Source organism: Cucurbita pepo, chromosome 3 (genome assembly GCF_057944985.1).
Source record: "Cucurbita pepo subsp. pepo isolate OVF chromosome 3, ASM5794498v1, whole genome shotgun sequence".
NCBI classification, from domain to species: domain Eukaryota; kingdom Viridiplantae; phylum Streptophyta; class Magnoliopsida; order Cucurbitales; family Cucurbitaceae; genus Cucurbita; species Cucurbita pepo.
The window spans coordinates 3,054,913-3,074,815 of NC_141800.1; the positions used below are offsets into that span (position 1 = coordinate 3,054,913).

At 35.9% G+C, this 19,903-nt stretch overlaps 3 protein-coding genes across 3 annotated transcripts; 1 reads left to right on the top strand and 2 right to left on the bottom strand.

The window, feature by feature from the left end:
* Positions 1-3,286: 3,286 nt before the first annotated feature.
* Positions 3,287-6,657, bottom strand: LOC111786074 (seed maturation-like protein). Its single transcript, XM_023666429.2, has 5 exons — positions 6,044-6,657; positions 5,690-5,933; positions 4,034-4,132; positions 3,658-3,872; positions 3,287-3,529 (listed from the first exon to the last, which is right to left on the bottom strand). Exons 1-5 carry the CDS (start codon positions 6,490-6,492, stop codon positions 3,454-3,456), a joined length of 1,083 nt encoding a protein of 360 aa, XP_023522197.1. The 5' UTR covers positions 6,493-6,657; the 3' UTR covers positions 3,287-3,453.
* Positions 6,658-9,627: 2,970 nt separating this feature from the next.
* LOC111789653 (protein transport protein SEC13 homolog B) lies at positions 9,628-11,497 on the bottom strand. Its single transcript, XM_023670289.2, has 2 exons — positions 11,272-11,497; positions 9,628-10,800 (listed from the first exon to the last, which is right to left on the bottom strand). Exon 2 carries the CDS (start codon positions 10,720-10,722, stop codon positions 9,814-9,816), a length of 909 nt encoding a protein of 302 aa, XP_023526057.2. The 5' UTR covers positions 10,723-10,800; positions 11,272-11,497; the 3' UTR covers positions 9,628-9,813.
* A 908-nt stretch (positions 11,498-12,405) lies between these two features.
* GMII (golgi alpha-mannosidase II) lies at positions 12,406-19,757 on the top strand. The gene is made up of 4 exons (XM_023671170.2): positions 12,406-13,384; positions 15,258-15,407; positions 15,887-15,919; positions 16,577-19,757. Exons 1-4 carry the CDS (start codon positions 12,821-12,823, stop codon positions 19,310-19,312), a joined length of 3,483 nt encoding a protein of 1,160 aa, XP_023526938.2. The 5' UTR covers positions 12,406-12,820; the 3' UTR covers positions 19,313-19,757.
* Positions 19,758-19,903: the final 146 nt, after the last annotated feature.

Genomic DNA, 19,903 nt, shown 5'->3' on the forward strand with positions numbered 1-19,903 from the left:
ACTTTACACTCCCAGTCACCAAGCGAGGGTCAGGCACGTGACTGACAACCCGGACCGTAAAAGAGGGATAAAACAATACAAATAAATGTCCAAAAATTAATTATTTCTCTGTTTTTTTTTTTTTCTAGTGAGTTTAGAATATATGCTTTATGAAAAAATAAATAATAATTCATAAGGAAAAAAATTTGGTATTTTTACCTTTAATTACATATAAATAAAAAATTATTTTAATTATAATTAAAAATTATGTGAAAAGATATATAAAGTAAGATTTAATGGTTGAGATTTTATTCTATATTTAAATTGCTAATTAATGGATTGATTTTTTAGTGGTAGCAGAACAATTTATAATTTATTAATATATTAAATGTCGATTACATTTTTATTCAAATTATTTTAGTTATTTGATAATTAAAATCTTAATTACATTATCTTACTTTTATGAGATAAAATTATGAATCTAATGTGTATTCTTGATAATTTAAAAAGAAAAGAAATTAAAAAAAACAAATTTCAATAACCCATAGTCTCTCCCAAAAATGAGAATGCATTGAATGTTTATAGGAGCGAATTAAGCGTTATCTACAAGACGTTAACTAGAAACGTAAATGATTGAGCTTGAGAAGCTTCGAATCCAACGTTATCTCCAAGATGTTGGTCTTTAACTAGAAACGTAAATGCTTGAGCTAAGAAGCTTCGGGTCCAATCAGCCCGTAAAACTCACTCGAATGAGCAATATTATTGAACCAGACAAAACGACAAACAATAAACATGTTGTACTTTTAAATATAAATTTATATCATATCAATTGAGTCGGTTTGGGACTATTCTTTCCTATTAATTAGTCCCGATCTTCTCAAACTTTCTTAAAAAATAATAAAAAAATTTAAAATAGGATTAAAACCCAATATTTGTCATAGATATAAAATAATTTAAAACTCAATATTTGTTATAGATATAAAATAATTTAACAACTGTCACGAAAAGTGTTCGCATTTTTGTACTTTTCACTCTTAGTGAAGGATAATTCATCCTTCTTCAACCAGTCCAGACGGGAGATGAAAACACCTATTTATTTGAGTGTTTGAAGGGAAAGCAAGGAGAAGAGAACGAGTGAAAGAAAAGTTTGAGGTTGAGTCTTTCTTCTTTACTGTCAATGGAGACTGTTAATGGAGAGTAAAAGAGTTCAAGAAGATTCTCAATCAGTCCAGGACGGAAGATGAAAACACCTATTTATTTACCGAGTGTTTGAAGGGAAAGCAAGGAGAAGAGAACGAGTGGAAGAAAAGTTCGAGGTTGAGTCTTTCATCTTTACTGGTGGAGATGCTCTTGCTTGTGCAGCTGGAATCTCAGTCGGAAAAGCGGGAGGACTGACCCAAGGTGCTCTTGCTTGTGCAGCTGGAATCTCAGTTGGAAAAGCGGGAGGACTGACCCATTCGGTGACTTTCGCGGTCGCCCTCACGGAACCAACTTGAATCTGCGGCTTTTGCGGTCGCCCTCACTGAACCAAGGATTCGTTCAGTAAAGCTATTTGAAGAACCGAAAATGAATAGTAGCTCTTTTCTTTCGGGAGATAAAGCTATTTGAAGAACAAAATGAATAGTGTTTTGAATCAAACTTAACTGCTCCTTCCCCTGAACCGATTTAATGGTCGGTCGAGAAAATGAATAGTATTTCGAATCAAACTTAACTGCTCCTTGCCCTAAACCGACTGATTGTTTCGAATCAAACTTAACTGCTCCTTCCCTTGAACCGATTTACAACTGAAATGAATAGTGTTCCTCCCTCTGAACGCTCCTTCCCCTGAACCGATTTATAACTGAAATGAATAGTGTTTCGAACTGAAATGAATAGTGTTCCTTCCTCTGAACGCTCCTTCCCCTGAACCGATTTATAACTGAAATGAATAGTGTTTCGAACTGAAATGAATAGTGCTCCTTCCCCTGAATGGATTTACCGTCGAGAAAATGAATAGTGGTTTGAAATGAATAGTGCTCATTCCTCTGAACCGATTTACAGTGGAGAAAATGAATAGTGTTTCGAATCAAATGAAATGAATAGTGTTTCGAATCAAATGAAATGAATAGTGTTTCGAATCAAACTTAACTGCTACTTCCCCTAAACCGATATTTCCTTCGACTTCTCTCACTCTTCAAATCAATTAATATAAGAGTTTAATATAAAATCAATTAATATAAGAGTTTAATATAAAAGTTATGGTATAAGAGTTTAATATAAAATCAATTAATATAAGAGTTTAATATAAAAGTTATTTTAGATATTTCTTTCCGGTATGAGAGTTTAATATAAAATCAATTAATATAAGAGTTTAATATAAAAGTTATTTTAGATATTTCTTTCCGGTATGAGAGTTTAATATAAAATCAATTAATATAAGAGTTTAATATAAAAGTTATTTTAGATATTTCTTTCCGGTATGAGAGTTTAATATAAAATCAATTAATATAAGAGTTTAATATAAAAGTTATTTTAGATATTTCTTTCCGGTATGAGAGTTTAATATAAAATCAATTAATATAAGAGTTTAATATAAAAGTTATTTGAGATATTTCTTTCCTCCCGGTAAATAGATCTATCTCACTCTTTATCGTATAAAATCAATTAATATAGAAGATATTTAAAACTTTCTTATATTAATTAATATAAAAAATATTTAAAATTTTCTTATTTAAAATTTTCTTTTAATATAAGAATTTAATATAAAAGTTATTTTAGATATTTAATATAAGAATTTAATATAAAGTTATTTTAGATATTTCTTATCTGCTAAATATAGGTATCTTTATCTCACTTTTCTAAAATTAATATAAAAGATATTTAAAATTTTCCGATATTTAAAATTTTCCGAAAATAAACTTATCTCACTCTTCATCCATTTATTAATTAATATGAAAGATATTTAAAATTTTAAGTAAATATGAAAGATATTTAAAAATATTTCACTCTTCTCTCATATAAAATAGATAGATGACTACTCTCATATAGAATAGATATTTAAAATTTTAAATAGATTATTAATATAAAATTAGATATTTAAAATTTTAAATAGATTATAAAATTTACAAAGTTGAATTTGTTCGGATTAAAACATTTTTTTATAACTAACTTGCAAAGTTGAATTGACTCAGATTAAAACATTTTTTAGACATCACAAAGCACTAGTTAATTAATTGATAAATTTGTTATATATCTCGAAATAGTTATTTTAAACTTGTAAAGTTATCATCGTGCAAGCGTAACAGAAGTTTTGCTTGATGGACAATGATAGTCACCCAATTAAACCTTTTATTGAAAGAAAGAAAAAAAAAAAAAAAAAAAAAAAAAACAATTATAGAAAGGTAGGTAAGGTATGGACATAATATAAAGACATTTGGGGGTGGGGTGGGGTGGGGTAGGGGTACAGAAAGAATGTACACTTCCTTCTCTTACAAATCATAACAACCCAACGACACAGCTCAACTGCAGTCTATTCTCCAAGCTTCTCAAGTGATGCCCCAATAACATACACCTGCAGCAGATCAACAAGTTAGATCATTGGACATGCGCCTCATTTCAATATTATCTTAGAGCCTAAAACATGTCTTGCTTCAAAGTTCTAAGTTCTTAGTTTGTTTAACCATGGAATTTTTAACTAACCAGAATAAGAGCTTTGCTAGGTAATCCCGAGATGTGCCTACAGTATCACAAAACTCACTGCCAACATCTGCAAGTTTCTCTAAATCCGCCACACTCGAATCCTCATTGAAAGTAGAGCTAGCATCATCTTTGAAGAACCTTTGCAATATGTTTCCAACAAGCTCGTGAATGATTTCCTCCACCTCCGATGTAGATGGTTTGCAGAGTTCGGTCACCTAAATAATAAACGTGGAGATAAGTATGAGGGCCCCCAGAATGAAGAAGAAGTTCAACAGCTTGGGTAACAATCAGCACGGGCTTACTTCCAACAAGGAAAATAAAGGCATATATGCACAACAATATAGTTACGTATGCACCAAAAAAAAAAATGAAATACCATATTAGAATCCAAAGACCGCAGATACTCCAACAAATCATTCCTGTTTTCTTTGCCATGTTCCATCTGCATATTCACTTGCTTCTGAGCATTCAGTTCCTGACACATTCAGAACAACAGATGGGAAGGTAAAGCAGCGGATCATGAAGATGCAGGGCACGTGAATTTAACAAGTCAGAGAAAGCATTTGGTCTCATCCCAATAGACAGGAAAACCTTCCTATCTTGACTGAATGAATATACTAAAAGGCAGATAATTAATTGAAATATGCTGAAGAAAATAAGCAATAGAGTTTATTTTGTCTTAACCCTTTGAACGTAAATTAAAGGAGCCCGAATATGATCGAACCAAAGAACATGAGATGATAGCAGGTTACGTTTGACCACAAAGCTAAAATCTAAGCATGTACTACTAAACTTGATAGCCAACCTAACGGTTTTCTTTTGGAGTCTACATTTTTCTATCAAATTGATGACATCTAGCTACATGCAAGATAAGCAACCAAGATAAAGATGGAGATGATCCCTGAAATTAAACCAAGTTATTCAATCTAACTGCAAATACATCCACAATAATGTAAAACTAGGTAAATAGCCGAAGGGAAAGATGCAACAGCCCAAGCCTACTGCTAGCAGATATTATCCTCTCTGAACTTTCCCTTCCGGGCTTCCCCTCAAGGTTTTAAACCGCGTCTACGAGGGAGATGTTTTGACACTCTTACGAGGAATGCTTCAAAAATTAGGTTAGTTGAGGCTCGAATCAAGGCATGGGCACGATTATGCAAGATGGCACACAAGTGGCCAATCGCGCATGGGCCCGAGGGTAATGGCACAAGCCAGACACCAGGCAGGCTACTAGTAGTGGTGTGCCAGAAGTGGGCTTGGGTTGTTACAAATAGTATCAGAGTTAGATACTAGGCGGTGTACTCGAGTACACTGGCCCCCAAGGGATGGATTGTGAGATCGGTTGGAGAAGGGAACAAAGCATTCTTTATAAGAGTGTGGAAACCTCTCTAGTGAGGCGTTTTAAAACCTTGAGCTAAGCATGGAAGAAAAAGCCCAAAAAGGACAATATCTACTCGGTGAGCTTGGGCGGTTACAACTTCAATACTCAAAACCTCAACAATATAACAAATAGGAGTATATTAGCATTTCATTCTTGATTACATACAGAAACTGGTTAGTTTCTGGCACCTGACAATCAATTACTAATAGCAGAAAATACATTTAAATTCAAGCTTGATGCGAAACAAATCACATTCTAAACAAAAAGATCCAACTGAACATTAGACAAAAATATATGCAGTTGTACAGGGATAACATGGAAACTCATGTCTGCAAGTATGAATTAATACAGCATACACCCACTAAATAACATAGCTAATAGCATAAAACTATGAGGAGTTGTATCCAAATAATTTGCGTCTTAACATAGTAAATGAAACCCTTCATTTGTTAATTTTTAGAAAGAAGATCATAAAACAAATGAAAGACTCCGCCCGCATTTAGGATACTGAATTTTTTCAAGAGAGTTAAAGGTTTGCATTTAATAATTTAGAAATGATTTTGAGAATTCAGTTAGTCAAGTCATAGATGGACAATAGAAGAAATGTGTTGTCAACAGGTGAAGATTGTTAACAACTCAGTAAATCCTTACATCCTTGAGATTTGACAATTCCGACTGCAACTGCTGGATGTACTTCAACGCCTCGGGCGAAAAACCAGTTAAGAGACGAGGCCTTGTATCCAAATCTTCCAAATTAGAATCAACGCCCACCCGAATCTCCTCAACGTCCGAAACTTCCAGCGGTTTCGACCTGTCGAAGCCAGTCAAATTATCCGGCGAGATATCGAAATTCCTCGTCAAAGACAACCGATACTCCGCATTCCAAAGAGTGTACCTATACAGAGGCACTCATCAGAATTCCAAAAATCTGACGGAAAACGTCCCCAACACATGAACAAATTCATCAAACTTCAGTAGACAGCAAAGAATCGATCAACTCCTTACCCGGTGATAATTGACGAAGAGAGGAGATTATGGAGAGGGCTTTTGGAAACCCTAACGGTGACAGCGAACTGATCAGACGGAAGCAAACCCAACATTGAAGAGATAGTCTGCTTCATGGAATCCTTAGCAGCATCAGAAACACCCTGGGAGATATTAGATGTATCAAGCGGCTCAATCCGCTTAAGCATATTAGCGATTACGGAGAACCCGCGATCGAATTTCAACTTCCGAGTGGAAACAAAGTCATCGGAAACTCCGCCGCCATCAACCCCGGAGATAAGGCAGCTGACAGTTGTTGCTCCAGACGTTGAGGGAAAACGCCGCCGTTGAAGGCCAAGATGTGAATAAGAAAAAGAAGGCAAGGGCGGCGGAGGTGGTGGAGGAAGACGGGGTTTGATTGAAAAATCGGTGATGCGAGATAGGAAGAACGCTCGAGCAGAGGCCGCCATTAGAACGAAGGACAACAACAAAAGCTTCGAGGATCCCTTCAATGGCCCTCCCCCTATTATGTGGACTGCCTGCGCTCGCAGAGATTCTACCAATCAAAATCCCATTGCGTTTCCATCTCTGAGCTTCGCTTTCGGAATCTCGTAATTGCGCGATTACAACTCACGACTTCAGTTCACATATTAATATACTCCATGTGAGTAAATTAGGTTAATAATGACATTTAAAAATTAAAATTGCCAAAAAAAGGTTCGGTTTAAACTAATTACAAAAATAACCCTTTTTTTTTAATTATTTTTTACGTTAAATTTTTTTTTTTTTTAATATTTTTCAAATTAAATATTTAATAGATCTAAATTATTTAAAATTTAAAATTAATAATTATATCAATTAAAATTCTACCATTACAATATGATGCATAATTAATTAAGTTAGGTTCGTATTTATTATTTATATAATTTGTTGTTTTGTGAACCGGTAATAATTCAATTTTAAATACTTAATTAAAATTAAGAAGATATTTTTTTTACTATTAACAAATTTTAAATTTGATTTTTATTTGGTAAATAATATATTTTTTTTATGTGTGAAAATTGATTCCTTTAATCATATTAAAATATATTTTTATTTAAGTGTTTTGTTTATTAGTTGAATTTTGTACGTATTTTCTAATTTAACTTTGAATAGATATTGACTTAAGCATTTTTTTTAATATTAAAATGAACTCTATTGAATCAACCATAAGAAATTGAATTTTTTATTAAAAAAAAAATTAATTTTGAATACTATTTTCAAATAACAACAAATTCTCTTATCAAGAATTTGCTGAAGAACTCATCCAAACCATTCATTTTTCCATTAATAAGCCTGATTTAAATATTTTCCCAACACAAAATAAGGATTTGAAGTGGATGGTGGTCCATTCTATAACTTAAATGAAGAAAGACCAAGTATTTGTAGAAGGTCAATGTCGATCAAAATTAGTCAAACAAAATCTATTCGACTTGCCTAATTCCTTCTTTCACAAATAATTGGTATTGCACAAATTAGAAAAACTTTAGTATTACAAGAGTATCACATCGTCTTTTTTTTCACATTCTGATTTTGCTTTTATAAGTATTTTGTAAAAATACTGATAGATTTCATGTCATTTTTAAAAGGATGCTAATGTGATCAGTAACCGTATTGGTACTGTTATAGTACCTTAAAATTTAGTGGGTACTACAAATCTCGTAAACACGAGAAATTCGATAAACTGACTTTAAAATCCAAATGAACTTCTTTGATTAAGAAACGAACCTTAAAATTTAGTGGGTACTTTACAAAAATTTAGTGGGTACTTTACAAATCTCTTAAACACGAGAAATTCGATAAACTGACTTTAAAATCTAAACGAACCTTAAAGCAATAATAGTCTAACGAACCCTAAAGCAATAATGGTAAAGTTCATAGGCATTTAATGAGAAGAAATTAGGAAAAGGGTGGAACTTGCCTGTATGGTTTTTGGAATTTGAATGTGATAGCAAATAGACAGCCCATGAATATAATACCATAGCATTAGTTAAACACATCAATCCTCTAAACCTTGTGCATTTGATCACGAAAGATTAGGAAGAGAATGAACATTGCCTGCATTTTTTGGAATTTGGATAACAGCAAAATGGTTGTCATTAATGCAATACCAAAAACATTTGTTAAACACACCGATCCTCATCAAACGCTTTGCATATTAGTTGTCGAGATTGTGACTTATCGCATTTTCTAAACTATCAAAGTCATCAAATGATTCTTTTTCTAAGAAAGACGATCTAAACGAGGAAACAACTCACAAAAGGGTTTATCGCCAAACCAACAATCGTTCTAGAAGTAAACTTTCAAGCTCTTTCGAAACGAGTATCTAACAAACTCAGAGAAAAAAGAAACTAGATGCAATCGCTTGAAGAGGTTTTTACCAAATCCCTAAGAGTTAGAACTACGACTTGCTGCCCAGGGTGCTGGCCATTTCTGCTCATAATAATGTTGTACCACAAAGCATCAGACTCCATGAAGAAATGTCACAACCACTTAATCAACAAACAATGCCAAAGCAGTTTGTTTTTCCCCCATGCAAGCAGCCAGCATGAAATCACCACTCCAACGTACCCGTGAATATGTAACATATCTTAATATAATTTATAGGTTTTGTTTAATGAACCCGAAACCAAACCGAATTTATTCGGGTTCAGAAAAATTAACCCAACCTAATCCAATCCCTATAGTTCAGGTTGGGTCGACTCGGGTTGTCGGGTTTAATGTACACCCCTTGCTAGCATGAGGCAATCATGTGGTTATCATGTGGTTCAAGATCTTACGAAGTGAAACATCAAGTCAGTTTAATGTAACAGGCATATGAGGAGATCAACACTAGACAAACTAACTTTTTATTTCTACAGATCAGAACAATCAAGTGACAAAAAATTTCAGAATAATTTTTCTCCACAAGACCAAGACAAGGGAGGTTCATCATCAATGATACTATCTATCCACAGTTCCATCTCTTTCAAAGTTCTGTTCTACCTTTGACCTCAGTGACATCTTGCACAGGGAAGATGCAGAGTAGAATCATATTTTCAGGCATTTCATCTCCAATGTGGAGCAGATTTCTACAAAATTTCCGGTCAATCTTGTGATATAGGATTACATAGTTTTGTTATAGGAAGTGGTTCAAATCTCCATTAAAGGGACAAGGTCTAATGGTCAGCTTCTGGTCTATTTCATGGAGCATCTTGCTCGAGCTGAGTGGACAGACATTTTACGAGTGGTATATTTTATGGGACAAGGTCTGATATGCTGTGCATAATAATGCCTTTCTAAAGCTGTTGGTCTCAGTCTTGTTTCTCAAATTTCTCGTCACTCACAACTAGTTCTTACTTGTAATTGTAGGTTATTCTTCTGTTTGTTTGTCTTGGCCTTCTTTCCCATGGCTCTTAGGTTATTCTCCTTATTTCGTACAACTACAACTAGTGTTTAACGCATATTTGTTGTACTAACAAATGCGTGATACGTGTGTAAAAAGTGTCGGAGTGTCCAAGTATGGAACTAAGTGTCTGCTTCTTAAATTCTAGCAGTCCATCAATAAAAAGACCCAAACCAGGGAATTTAAATAAAAGCAGAAAATATTACTCATTTCTCACCCCCAAAATCTGATTAAGTTGTGAAAACATGCAATAATAGTACAAAAGATTGTGAACAAAATATAGGGAAATTGCTTAAACAATATTGAACAACATGCTTTTGACAAGACACAGAACACAAGGGAATGACAAAGACAAACACTGAATAACCTAAGGCTCAACTGTAGTTACTTGCTGCCATTTTCCATTGACCACTTCTTTCCACAAAGTAAAATGGTTATTCCCATCAGCAACGGCCAACAAGTCTCCAGTCAATGACCATGAAACCTTCCAAATTGGAGTCTTAAAATCATTCATCACTGTGCCCTCCCATTTCCCTCCATCCTTTGTAACAGACCAAATAATCACTGTCCCATCCTGGGAACCACTTGCAATGGTGGATTTTTGAAGCCCTAGGTTTGGCGACCAAGCCACATCCCTCACCCAATCTGTGTGCATCTGAAGGGCAGGGGAAGAATCTCTCCTCCAGCTTCCATCTTTTAGTGTCCACACCTTCACTGTACTATCAAAGCCCCCAGAAGCTAGCTTCCAAACAGGGTCCACCAAACCCGAACCAACTAAGGAACCTGGAGCCGTAGTAGGGCCCCATGAAACTGAGGTAACTCCGACAGGGTGGGCCTGTTCGATTTGATTACTGTCCCAGCCACCATCCGATCTAGCAATAAAGACTGATATACTTCCATCAGATGATCCACAGGCCAAGCAGAGGCCAAGTTCATGGGGTGCCCAGGCAATGGAGTTCACCGAAGACTTATGTGCATTAAAAACATGAGCCTGCAACCATTGATTTTGATTGCCTTCCTTCCAGATTATCACTTGACCATCGTAAGAGCTGGAAGCTATCATTGAACCAAACTTTGGGTGCGCCCAAGCAACTTGCCAAACTGGGCCTCTATGACCATTCAATGTAGCTAAGAGTTGTGAAGCAGAGTTTTTGCTAACGCTAATAATTTTAATGGTAAAATCAGAAGAAGCTGTTGCTATGCGTTTGCCAAAGTAGTCCATTTGTACATCATGGACCATATCTTGATGGCCAGTTTCAATCTTCTGCGCAGACATTGTACAGGTTTCCTTTTCACTCTACTAATTCCTTTTACCCTTCTCTTCAATCTCTAGCAAGTATCCTTATATATTTAGCTATGATAGGAAAGAATTTACGTCAAAAAAACTATGCAAAATTGATGCAACTGCACAAAATTAGTTAAAAGGAAAGTTCCGAAATTAAAAAAAAAAAAATCAATACAATCAATAATTCACATCTATAGACTCCAAACAATCAACTAAGAGGTCGTTGTTCATTTCCCTTTCTTCACTTATACCTTTGGTGGTTAAAGGTACCCGTTGCAGATCTAACAACGAACAATCCATGACAATATTTACAGACAAACAATAACAAAAGTCCTACGCGCTCACTCAAAACACAAGATTATTGACAGGAATAGAAACAGAACCACCTCCATATGAGCAAAAGGATAAACGAAATGAACAAACTCAAAGGCTTTACACACTGCGGAAATCAAGACAGAAGCAGATCTGGAATTTGTCTATCGACGCAAATAGCGTAGAGCAAAATTCATCAGTAACCGAAGAAAAATGCATTGGAATTACCGGTGAAATAATAGGATTGTTATAAAGCCACAAGGAAGCAAATCGCCGTCGCAGAACCAGAGTTCGCCCGCCGATCTGCCTGTTGAGCTCCGTTTCCTCGTGGAGTGTTCCGTTACCCGGCGGCGGGCCGATATATCAGAACGGGTATTGAAGACCGCAAGCAAAATTGACCGACCAGCACCAATTCTATGGGGTTTCCTTTCTCGTCCCCTTCTTTGCACGTTGAATATTAATTTTGCTTTTAATAAGTTTTGACCGTTTAAAAAAAAATTCTTACTCTTCGAAAATTATATTAATAGCATCCAATTTTAAAAAGAAACCTAAATTAATATAATATATATATATATACTCCCCCATTTTTAAAAATTTAAATAATACACCTAAAATTTCATAAAATTCAAAAATATCTTCCAATTTTGAGTAAAAATCTTTAATATTATATTTTAAAATATAATATTAACAATTATCTCTTATCCATCTATAACTCTTTTTTTCAATCTACACAGTTAAATGGGTTAATATTAATTTTAAAAAAATTAAAAATGAATTTTGCTGACACTCTTGTCATACCCAAGTTTCAAGTCGTTTCTCTGAGTCGAATCGCAGTTAATTAAGCATTTGAAGTTACCGATAGTGATACTGGTAGATCTGCTACCTATGCCTTTATTTGCCTTTCTGCTGATGCCTATACCTTTTCCCCTTTGCCAAGTGGTATCACTCTCTAAATGCGGGGAAGACCGGTTGACTTTTAACGGCAAAAGCAATTATTGCCATCATAAGACTTTGATTGGTTAAGGAGAAAACATGTTGGCATACCATTTCTAGACAGGGTGAAAGAGTCCTATAGATATTTTTTTAAATATAATACTATGTATATGTATTTTTTAATTAAAAAGGGTAAGAATGTATTAGTGAATTTTTTAAAATTTAAAAGTATTTAATTGTTCATCTAAAGTTAATGTAACAATATTTTTAGAGTTTTTTTTTTTTTTTTTTTTTAAAGTTTATAGTATTTTTTTAAAAATTAATTTAGCAGTTATTTAATATTAAAAAAAGAAAAAGAAAAAGAAAAATCGCCTTCAAAGAGAGCTTCCCGCATAAATTTGTTTGATCACAAAACCCTAGAAAAACATTCTCTCTCTTCGTGAATGCTTTTAGGAGAAAAACAAAAAAGAAAGAGTGATGTGATTATTACATTGGATAAACTAATCTTGTTCTTCATTGGATCATTGTTTTTCGAATCGACTAAATGATTCCCGGGGAAATCAATTAACAAAATCAAATTGTTACTGAGATTTTTTTTTTCTTTCTTATTTCTTCCACCACTACAGTATTTGATGGGCCGCTGCTCGCAGATCGAACGATATCGTAATGCTCCTTTACTGAATCTTGACTATTGAGCAATTGACTTGGTTGATTGTTCACGACGAAACGTTGGTCGTTGCTTAATTTCAATCACTGAAGTCCATTTCCTCATCTTCTTCAATTGAATGAAATCGAAGCCGGTGCTCAACTTTCTACTTCTGGTGAGTGTAGGGAATTAGCTAAAATGGCCTTCTCCTCCTTCACCGGCGGCGGAGGTAGCCGACGTGGAGGTTGGGCCAGTTCTATTCTTCCTTTTTCTTCTGTTTCACCCAGTGCTAAACCGAAGCACAACCGGAAGTATCGCCGGCGGTTGGCCATTCGTGACTTCATCTTTGCTAATATCTTCACCATCGGCCTTTTGGTCTCCTTCATCTTCTTCTTCATCGTCCTTATCCGATACGGCGTTCCGAAGCCGATTTCATCTCACATCAAATCGCACGCTACCAGATCCCACAGGCCGCGGAAACCGATCGTGTCCGAGAATTGGAACAATGAGGTTTTGAGTTCCACTGTGGATATTACGACCAAGAAATTGTACGACAAGATTGAGTTTCTGGACGTCGATGGTGGTCCGTGGAAGCAAGGATGGAGAGTGACCTACAAAGGAGACGAGTGGGATTCGGAGAAATTGAAGATCTTCGTGGTGCCTCATTCTCATAACGATCCAGGATGGAAGCTAACTGTTGATGAGTACTACGAGAAGCAGTCTCGTCATATACTTAATACGATTGTTGACGCGCTTTCACAGGTGAATTTTTAAGTCTTAACGTCTTTATCAATAGTTCTTCTTGTTCTTGTTCTTATTTTTTTAATCTTGATTCTTGAGTGCCTCAATTGAATTAGGGCCACAATGATGATTTTGGCGTTTTCTCTGATTGAGTTTCTGGCTTATGTTTTCGATTCTCATAATGGATATTGATGAAATTGGGCGTAATGAAGACTGGTAGGTCTTTTTGGAGAAAACTATGCTCTGCCTTAGTACATTGGAAGATAAGATGATTTGAAATCAAATCAAACAACATACTACACCACCAGCACAACCACATTCAATTCAATCCCTACCGAATCTGAGATTTGAACCTACAACACGATGGAATGACTGAATCCCATCCATCCAAACATGCTAACAAGCTGCGAATCGTTTCGGTTTGGAAAAATATTCTATATCTAGGGCTAAACTTTTTTCTTCGTGTTTAGGGTCCCTTGTGTGATAGCAAAGAGATTATATAAGATCCTTGAAGGGAGTCTGCTTTCATTAGTTCAACTGGTAGTTTGTCACTGCTTTTTTTTACTGGGATAGTTTAGGTTTGGGCAATTATAGAAGGAAGAGGACATGGCTAACAAAGAAATTTGTGGCAAATTCATATGTTGGGGGAACTTAGTAAAATAAAATTTAGTGTTGGAAGCCGGAGTGGTTCTAAGATAAATCTAGGTTTAGTGATGGATTTGATTCTCTAGACCTTTTTTCTAATGCTTTCCTGAAGCTTAGGCTAGCAAACTATCAAGGAAGTTTGGGATGAAGAAAACTTTGAATGAGCTTCCATCATGGGCAGTTTCTTTGCATCTCCCTTATAATCTCTTGCTTAGCAAATAGATATATCTGGAGGATTTTTCAGTGCAATCTCTTTTCTCTGTGTTTTTGATGGAGATAAACATTATTTGGCCTTCGCTTTGTAAAATGATTTGGAAATAGAAAAGGCCTAAGAGGTGTGATGAGGAACATTTTTCTTGGTGGTATTAGTGCTAACGATGAATCCAGCTTAGGATCCTGGAAGAAGCCTCTAGCCAAACTGGTATGTTCACTGTAGGAGTACCTGTGAGGAGTTTGATCATATTTTCTAATCCTGTCTGGCTGTCTGGCTGTCCTTTCATTACTCTGTGCTATTAGGTACTTCCAATTACCAGTTCGTCTTTGAATCTATCCAATTATCAGTATGTCAAACCAATTTATCTTAAAATTTTATGCGGTCACAAATCCAAAGAAGAACTCGAAAGTTTGGATAGTAAGTTGGCGAGTCAGAACATATAGATGGAGAGAAATAGAAAAATGTCTGATATTATAAGAGGAACTTAAAAGATTTCTTTTGAGTTTGTACTCATTGCCTCTTCTCTTGATGTACTTCGTTAAAGCACTTCTATAATTATTCTCTTTCTACTTTTCCAATTGGGGATCGATTTTGTAACTCTTTGGTTTTAATCCTATTTTTAGTACAGATTGTCTCTTATGTTAACAAAGTAGATATGCATAAATCAAAATATAGCACCTTGTATAAAATATGCAGAACCTGCTAACTACACAAAGATGGTTAAGACGTCCCAACTCTTAGAAGAGATTGCAGGTTGGAACTCCCACTCCCATAGTTGTGATGTAATATTCTTAAAGATACACACACACATGCACATCCCGATCACCTATTATCTTGGATATGCTTTTTTGTTTAGTTATTTAAATGTTTTGTTCTTTTGTTTAGTTTATTAATAAGAACAGAAGCGTAAATTGATTTTTGTGGGGACTTGAATTGCTTTGGAGATTGACAGCGCACAATTCCAAATGTAGCTGAATTGAATGAGAGTTAAATCCTTTTTAATTGCTTTAAAATTGCTTGTTCTTTAATCTGTAGGATTCTCGGCGGAAGTTTATATGGGAAGAGATGTCTTATCTGGAGAAATGGTGGAGGGATGCTTCAGATGAAAAAAAAGAATCGTTTGTTACTTTAGTTAAAAATGGGCAGCTTGAAATCGTGGGAGGTGGCTGGGTGATGAACGATGAGGTAATATGCTCACTTGCATGTGAGGTTTCTTTGGTCATTTGAACAGAATGTGTGAGTATTTCCAATGCCTACATGTGTTCAATAATTTTTATTATATAGAACCGAAAAATTCTGTTACTACTTGGTAACCGGAGTTTTCTGATAAAATTTCCTTCTGAACTTTTAATCTTAAAAATATAAACACCAAAACGCAAATATGTAAGGAGTAGTCAATCAGGCAGAAATATTTATCGGAGGATTGAGGTTCAATCGAATGCCTTCAGGTGATGCTCTAGATATTTAAGTTTCCATTAGGTTACAATTACTAAACCTCTGGATTGCATTTTATATTAAAGTTATAATCTAAAAACAAGTTTGTGCTATACGTTTCTTGCTCATTCCTTGGAAAGATTTTACTGTTTATGGGGCACTATTATTCAATTTGATCTTCTGCCAAGTTGAAATCTGGAAATTAACATGCCAATCCCTTTCCTTTGCAGGCCAATTCTCATTATTTTGCTATAATCGAGCAGGTAAAATAAATTCTTCTTCTTAGATAATAAAAGTGTACGTTGTTCTTACGTTATTTGACTTTTAACCTGAACTCTTTGCTAATTGTGCGTTCCAAGCTTGAACTCTATTGAGTTGAACTAATAAACATTACTTGCTTATTGCATATGATTTGATCTCCATTATGAGTAATCTGTTATGTACATTGTTATCCATAAAATAATTCATAATTCATATTTCTGTTAGTTTTTATCATAACGTACAACAATTTATCTGCCTGAGGCTGAGAAATAGTGGAATACCACACCATATCAATTTTCCCTGCTTATTTTTAAATCTCCCATTTTGGTCTACTTGCTATAAATCAAAATGACAAGGATAGAACATAAGATCCTCTAATCAAGACGCATTATCTTCTTCATCCAAGAAGTGTGTTTTCTCAGAAAGAAGATAGAATTTCAATAAATGGAATTGTGCAAAACAAGCAAACAAAGTGTTGGTGATTCAATAGTAACAATGAGTTGAAAATTACCTGCTAATTAGCACGTGATTACTCAATTTAGAATGCACAGACAATTCCCCTCTTTGTATTCTTCTATTGTGAAAAAGGGTGCTTATATTCCAACTAGCTATGCTTGCCTTTCTGGATTACTTTTACTGATTATTTTCATTGAAACAAGATGGCAGAGGGGAATATGTGGTTGAAGGAGACCGTTGGCATTGTTCCAAAAAACTCTTGGGCAATAGATCCATTTGGTTATTCACCCACTATGGCATATCTTCTTCGTCGCATGGGCTTTGAGAACATGCTTATACAGAGGACCCATTATGAGCTGAAGAAGGAACTTGCACAGCATAAAAATTTAGAATTCATTTGGAGACAGAGTTGGGATGCTGAAGAAACTACTGACATTTTTGTGCACATGATGCCCTTTTATTCTTATGATATTCCACATACTTGTGGGCCAGAGCCAGCCATCTGTTGTCAGTTTGACTTTGCCCGATCCCGTGGTTCTTCATATGAACTATGTCCCTGGAGGCAAGATCCTGTTGAGATTAACAAGGAAAATGTTCAAGAGAGGGCAATGATGTTACTTGATCAGTATAGAAAGAAATCAGTACTATATAGGACAAATACCCTTCTTATTCCTCTTGGAGATGATTTTCGATATGTTAGCATTGATGAAGCAGAGGCTCAGTTTAAGAACTATCAGTTGTTATTTGATTATATTAATTCTAATCCAAGTTTAAATGCTGAGGCAAAGTTCGGCACCTTGGAAGACTACTTCCGAACTCTTCGTGATGAGGCTGAAAAGATAAACTATTCACTTCCTGGTGAAGTTGGCTCTAGTCAGATCGGTGGTTTTCCCTCTTTGTCAGGCGATTTCTTCACTTATGCTGATAGACAGCAGGACTATTGGAGTGGGTATTATGTTTCTAGGCCTTTCTTTAAGGCTGTTGATCGTGTATTGGAGCAAACACTTCGTGCTGCAGAAATGATATTAGCTTTATTGCTTGGTTCTTGCCAGAGGTCTCAATGCGAGAAGTTGCCTGTTGGGTTTTCTTACAAGTTGACAGCTGCCAGAAGAAATTTGGCTCTTTTCCAGCATCATGACGGGGTCACTGGTACTGCAAAAGATCATGTCGTACGGGATTATGGGGTTCGGATGCATACTTCTTTACAAGACCTGCATATTTTCATGTCTAAAGGTATTGAGGTACTACTTGGAATTCGCCATGAGAAATCTGATCAGAATCCTTCACAGTTTGAACCAGAACAGGTGAGATCAAAATATGATGCCCAATGTGTACATAAAGCAATCGATCTTCAAGAAGGAACTTATCAATCAGTGGTCTTTTTTAATCCTCTAGAGCAGACAAGGGAAGAGGTTGCAATGATCATTGTCAACAGGACAGATGTTGCTGTATTGGACTCAAACTGGACATGTCTTCAAAGCCAGATTTCTCCCGAATTTCAACATGATAAAGCCAATGTTTTTACAGGGAGGCATCGTATCCACTGGAAAATTTCAGTTCCTGCTTTGGGATTGCAAACATATTATATTGCGAATGGATTATTCGATTGTGAAAAGCCAAAACCAGCCAAACTAAAATTCTTCTCAACGTCTACTTCATTACCTTGCGCTACTCCGTATATATGCTCGAAGGCCGATGATGACGTGGCTGTAATCGAGAACCAGCACCAGTCTCTCGTATTTGATGGAAAGCATGGTTTGTTGCACAAAATCATTAATAAAAATGGTTCCCAAAATGTTGTGAATGAAGAAATTGCATTGTACACAAGCTGGGGTAGTGGGGCCTACCTATTCAAACCCAATGGTGACGCTGAATCTATCATAAAAGCAGGTGGATTGACCGTGATCACTGAGGGTCCTCTGATGCAGGAAGTTTACTCTTATCCAAAGACCGGATGGGAGAAATCCCCCATCTCCCATAGCACTCGTTTGTATAGTGGGGGCAATCCAATTCAGGAGCATCTCATTGAGATGGAATATCATGTTGAGCTACTTGGCAAGGAATTTGACGACAAGGAGCTGATAGTCAGATACAAGACAGATATTGACAACAAGAGGATATTTTATTCTGATTTGAATGGTTTCCAAATTAGTCGGAGAGAGTCGTATGATAAGATCCCACTGCAGGGAAATTATTATCCAATGCCTTCTCTGGCATTCATGGAAGGATCCAATGGTCAAAGGTTCTCTGTCCATTCTAGGCAGTCTCTGGGTGTGGCAAGCCTCAAAGATGGATGGTTAGAGATTATGCTCGACCGTCGTTTGTCCATGGACGATGGACGTGGCCTTGGGCAAGGAGTGAGGGATAATCGTGCAATGAATGTCATTTTCCATATCTCACTTGAGTCGAGTGTTTCAACCAAACTAAATCCTGTTTCCAATTACTCTCCTTTAAGCCCTTCTCTTCTTTCCCACTGCATCGGTGCTCGCTTAAACTATCCCTTGCACACATTTATTGCCAAGAAACCACAAGCTTCATCTGTGCAGCCACCCCCAAGATCTTTCTCCCCTTTAGCAGCTCCTTTGCCATGTGACTTGCATATTGTCAGCTTTAAGGTTCCTCGTCCTCTGAAATACTCTCAGCAATCGCCAGAAGATCCACGGTTTCTTTTAATATTTCATCGGAGACACTGGGATTCATCATATTGTAAGACAGCCAGATCAAATTGTACTAGGTTTTCTGATGAGCCTGTCAATATATTCAACATGTTTAAGGGGCTTGCGGTATCAAACGCACGAGCAACTTCCTTAAATCTATTGCACGAAGACACAGAAATGCTCGGATATAATGAACAGTCCGGAGATGTTGCTCATGAAGGGCAGCTGCATATCCCTCCCATGGAAGTACAAGCTTACAAGTTGGAACTGAAGCCACGTTAATAAATTGTAGAAATGCCAGTTTTTGAGAGATCTAACAATGCTGATAACCTCCAAATGAGCATCAACGAAGAACCGATTTCCGACTCGGCGATCAATAAATCTAGCAGGGTTATCTAATGCCACTTAAAGATGCCAGAATCTGGGGCATGCATAATATTTCTGGAACTGGACAAGGATGACGATTTCGTCTTTTATGTTTTCGAACTGTATGATCTCATGATATGGAGTACTTATTTTTGGTTTGGTTGGATTGGCATTGATCCGATGGAAGGTTGGAATAATGTGGGAGACTGAGGAATCTTACATTTTCAAAACTGCACATTTGGATGATGTCTGGGAATAGATAGATAGCAGAGACAGAGTAGCTTGAAAGTAATGATCTGAACTATACGGTTATGTGAGTTGTAATTGTGTTCTTTAGAATTTTGTTTTGATTTGTACTCTCTATTATCTGAATGGCCTCACTGAATCTTCCTTCCACGATCTTAATGGGATTATTTTTCTTGTAATTTCAGAGGAAAACTATACTATAGGGGATTCCTTTACAGGTTTAATCCACTTCAGGAAAGTCAAACACGTGCCTAAGAAATA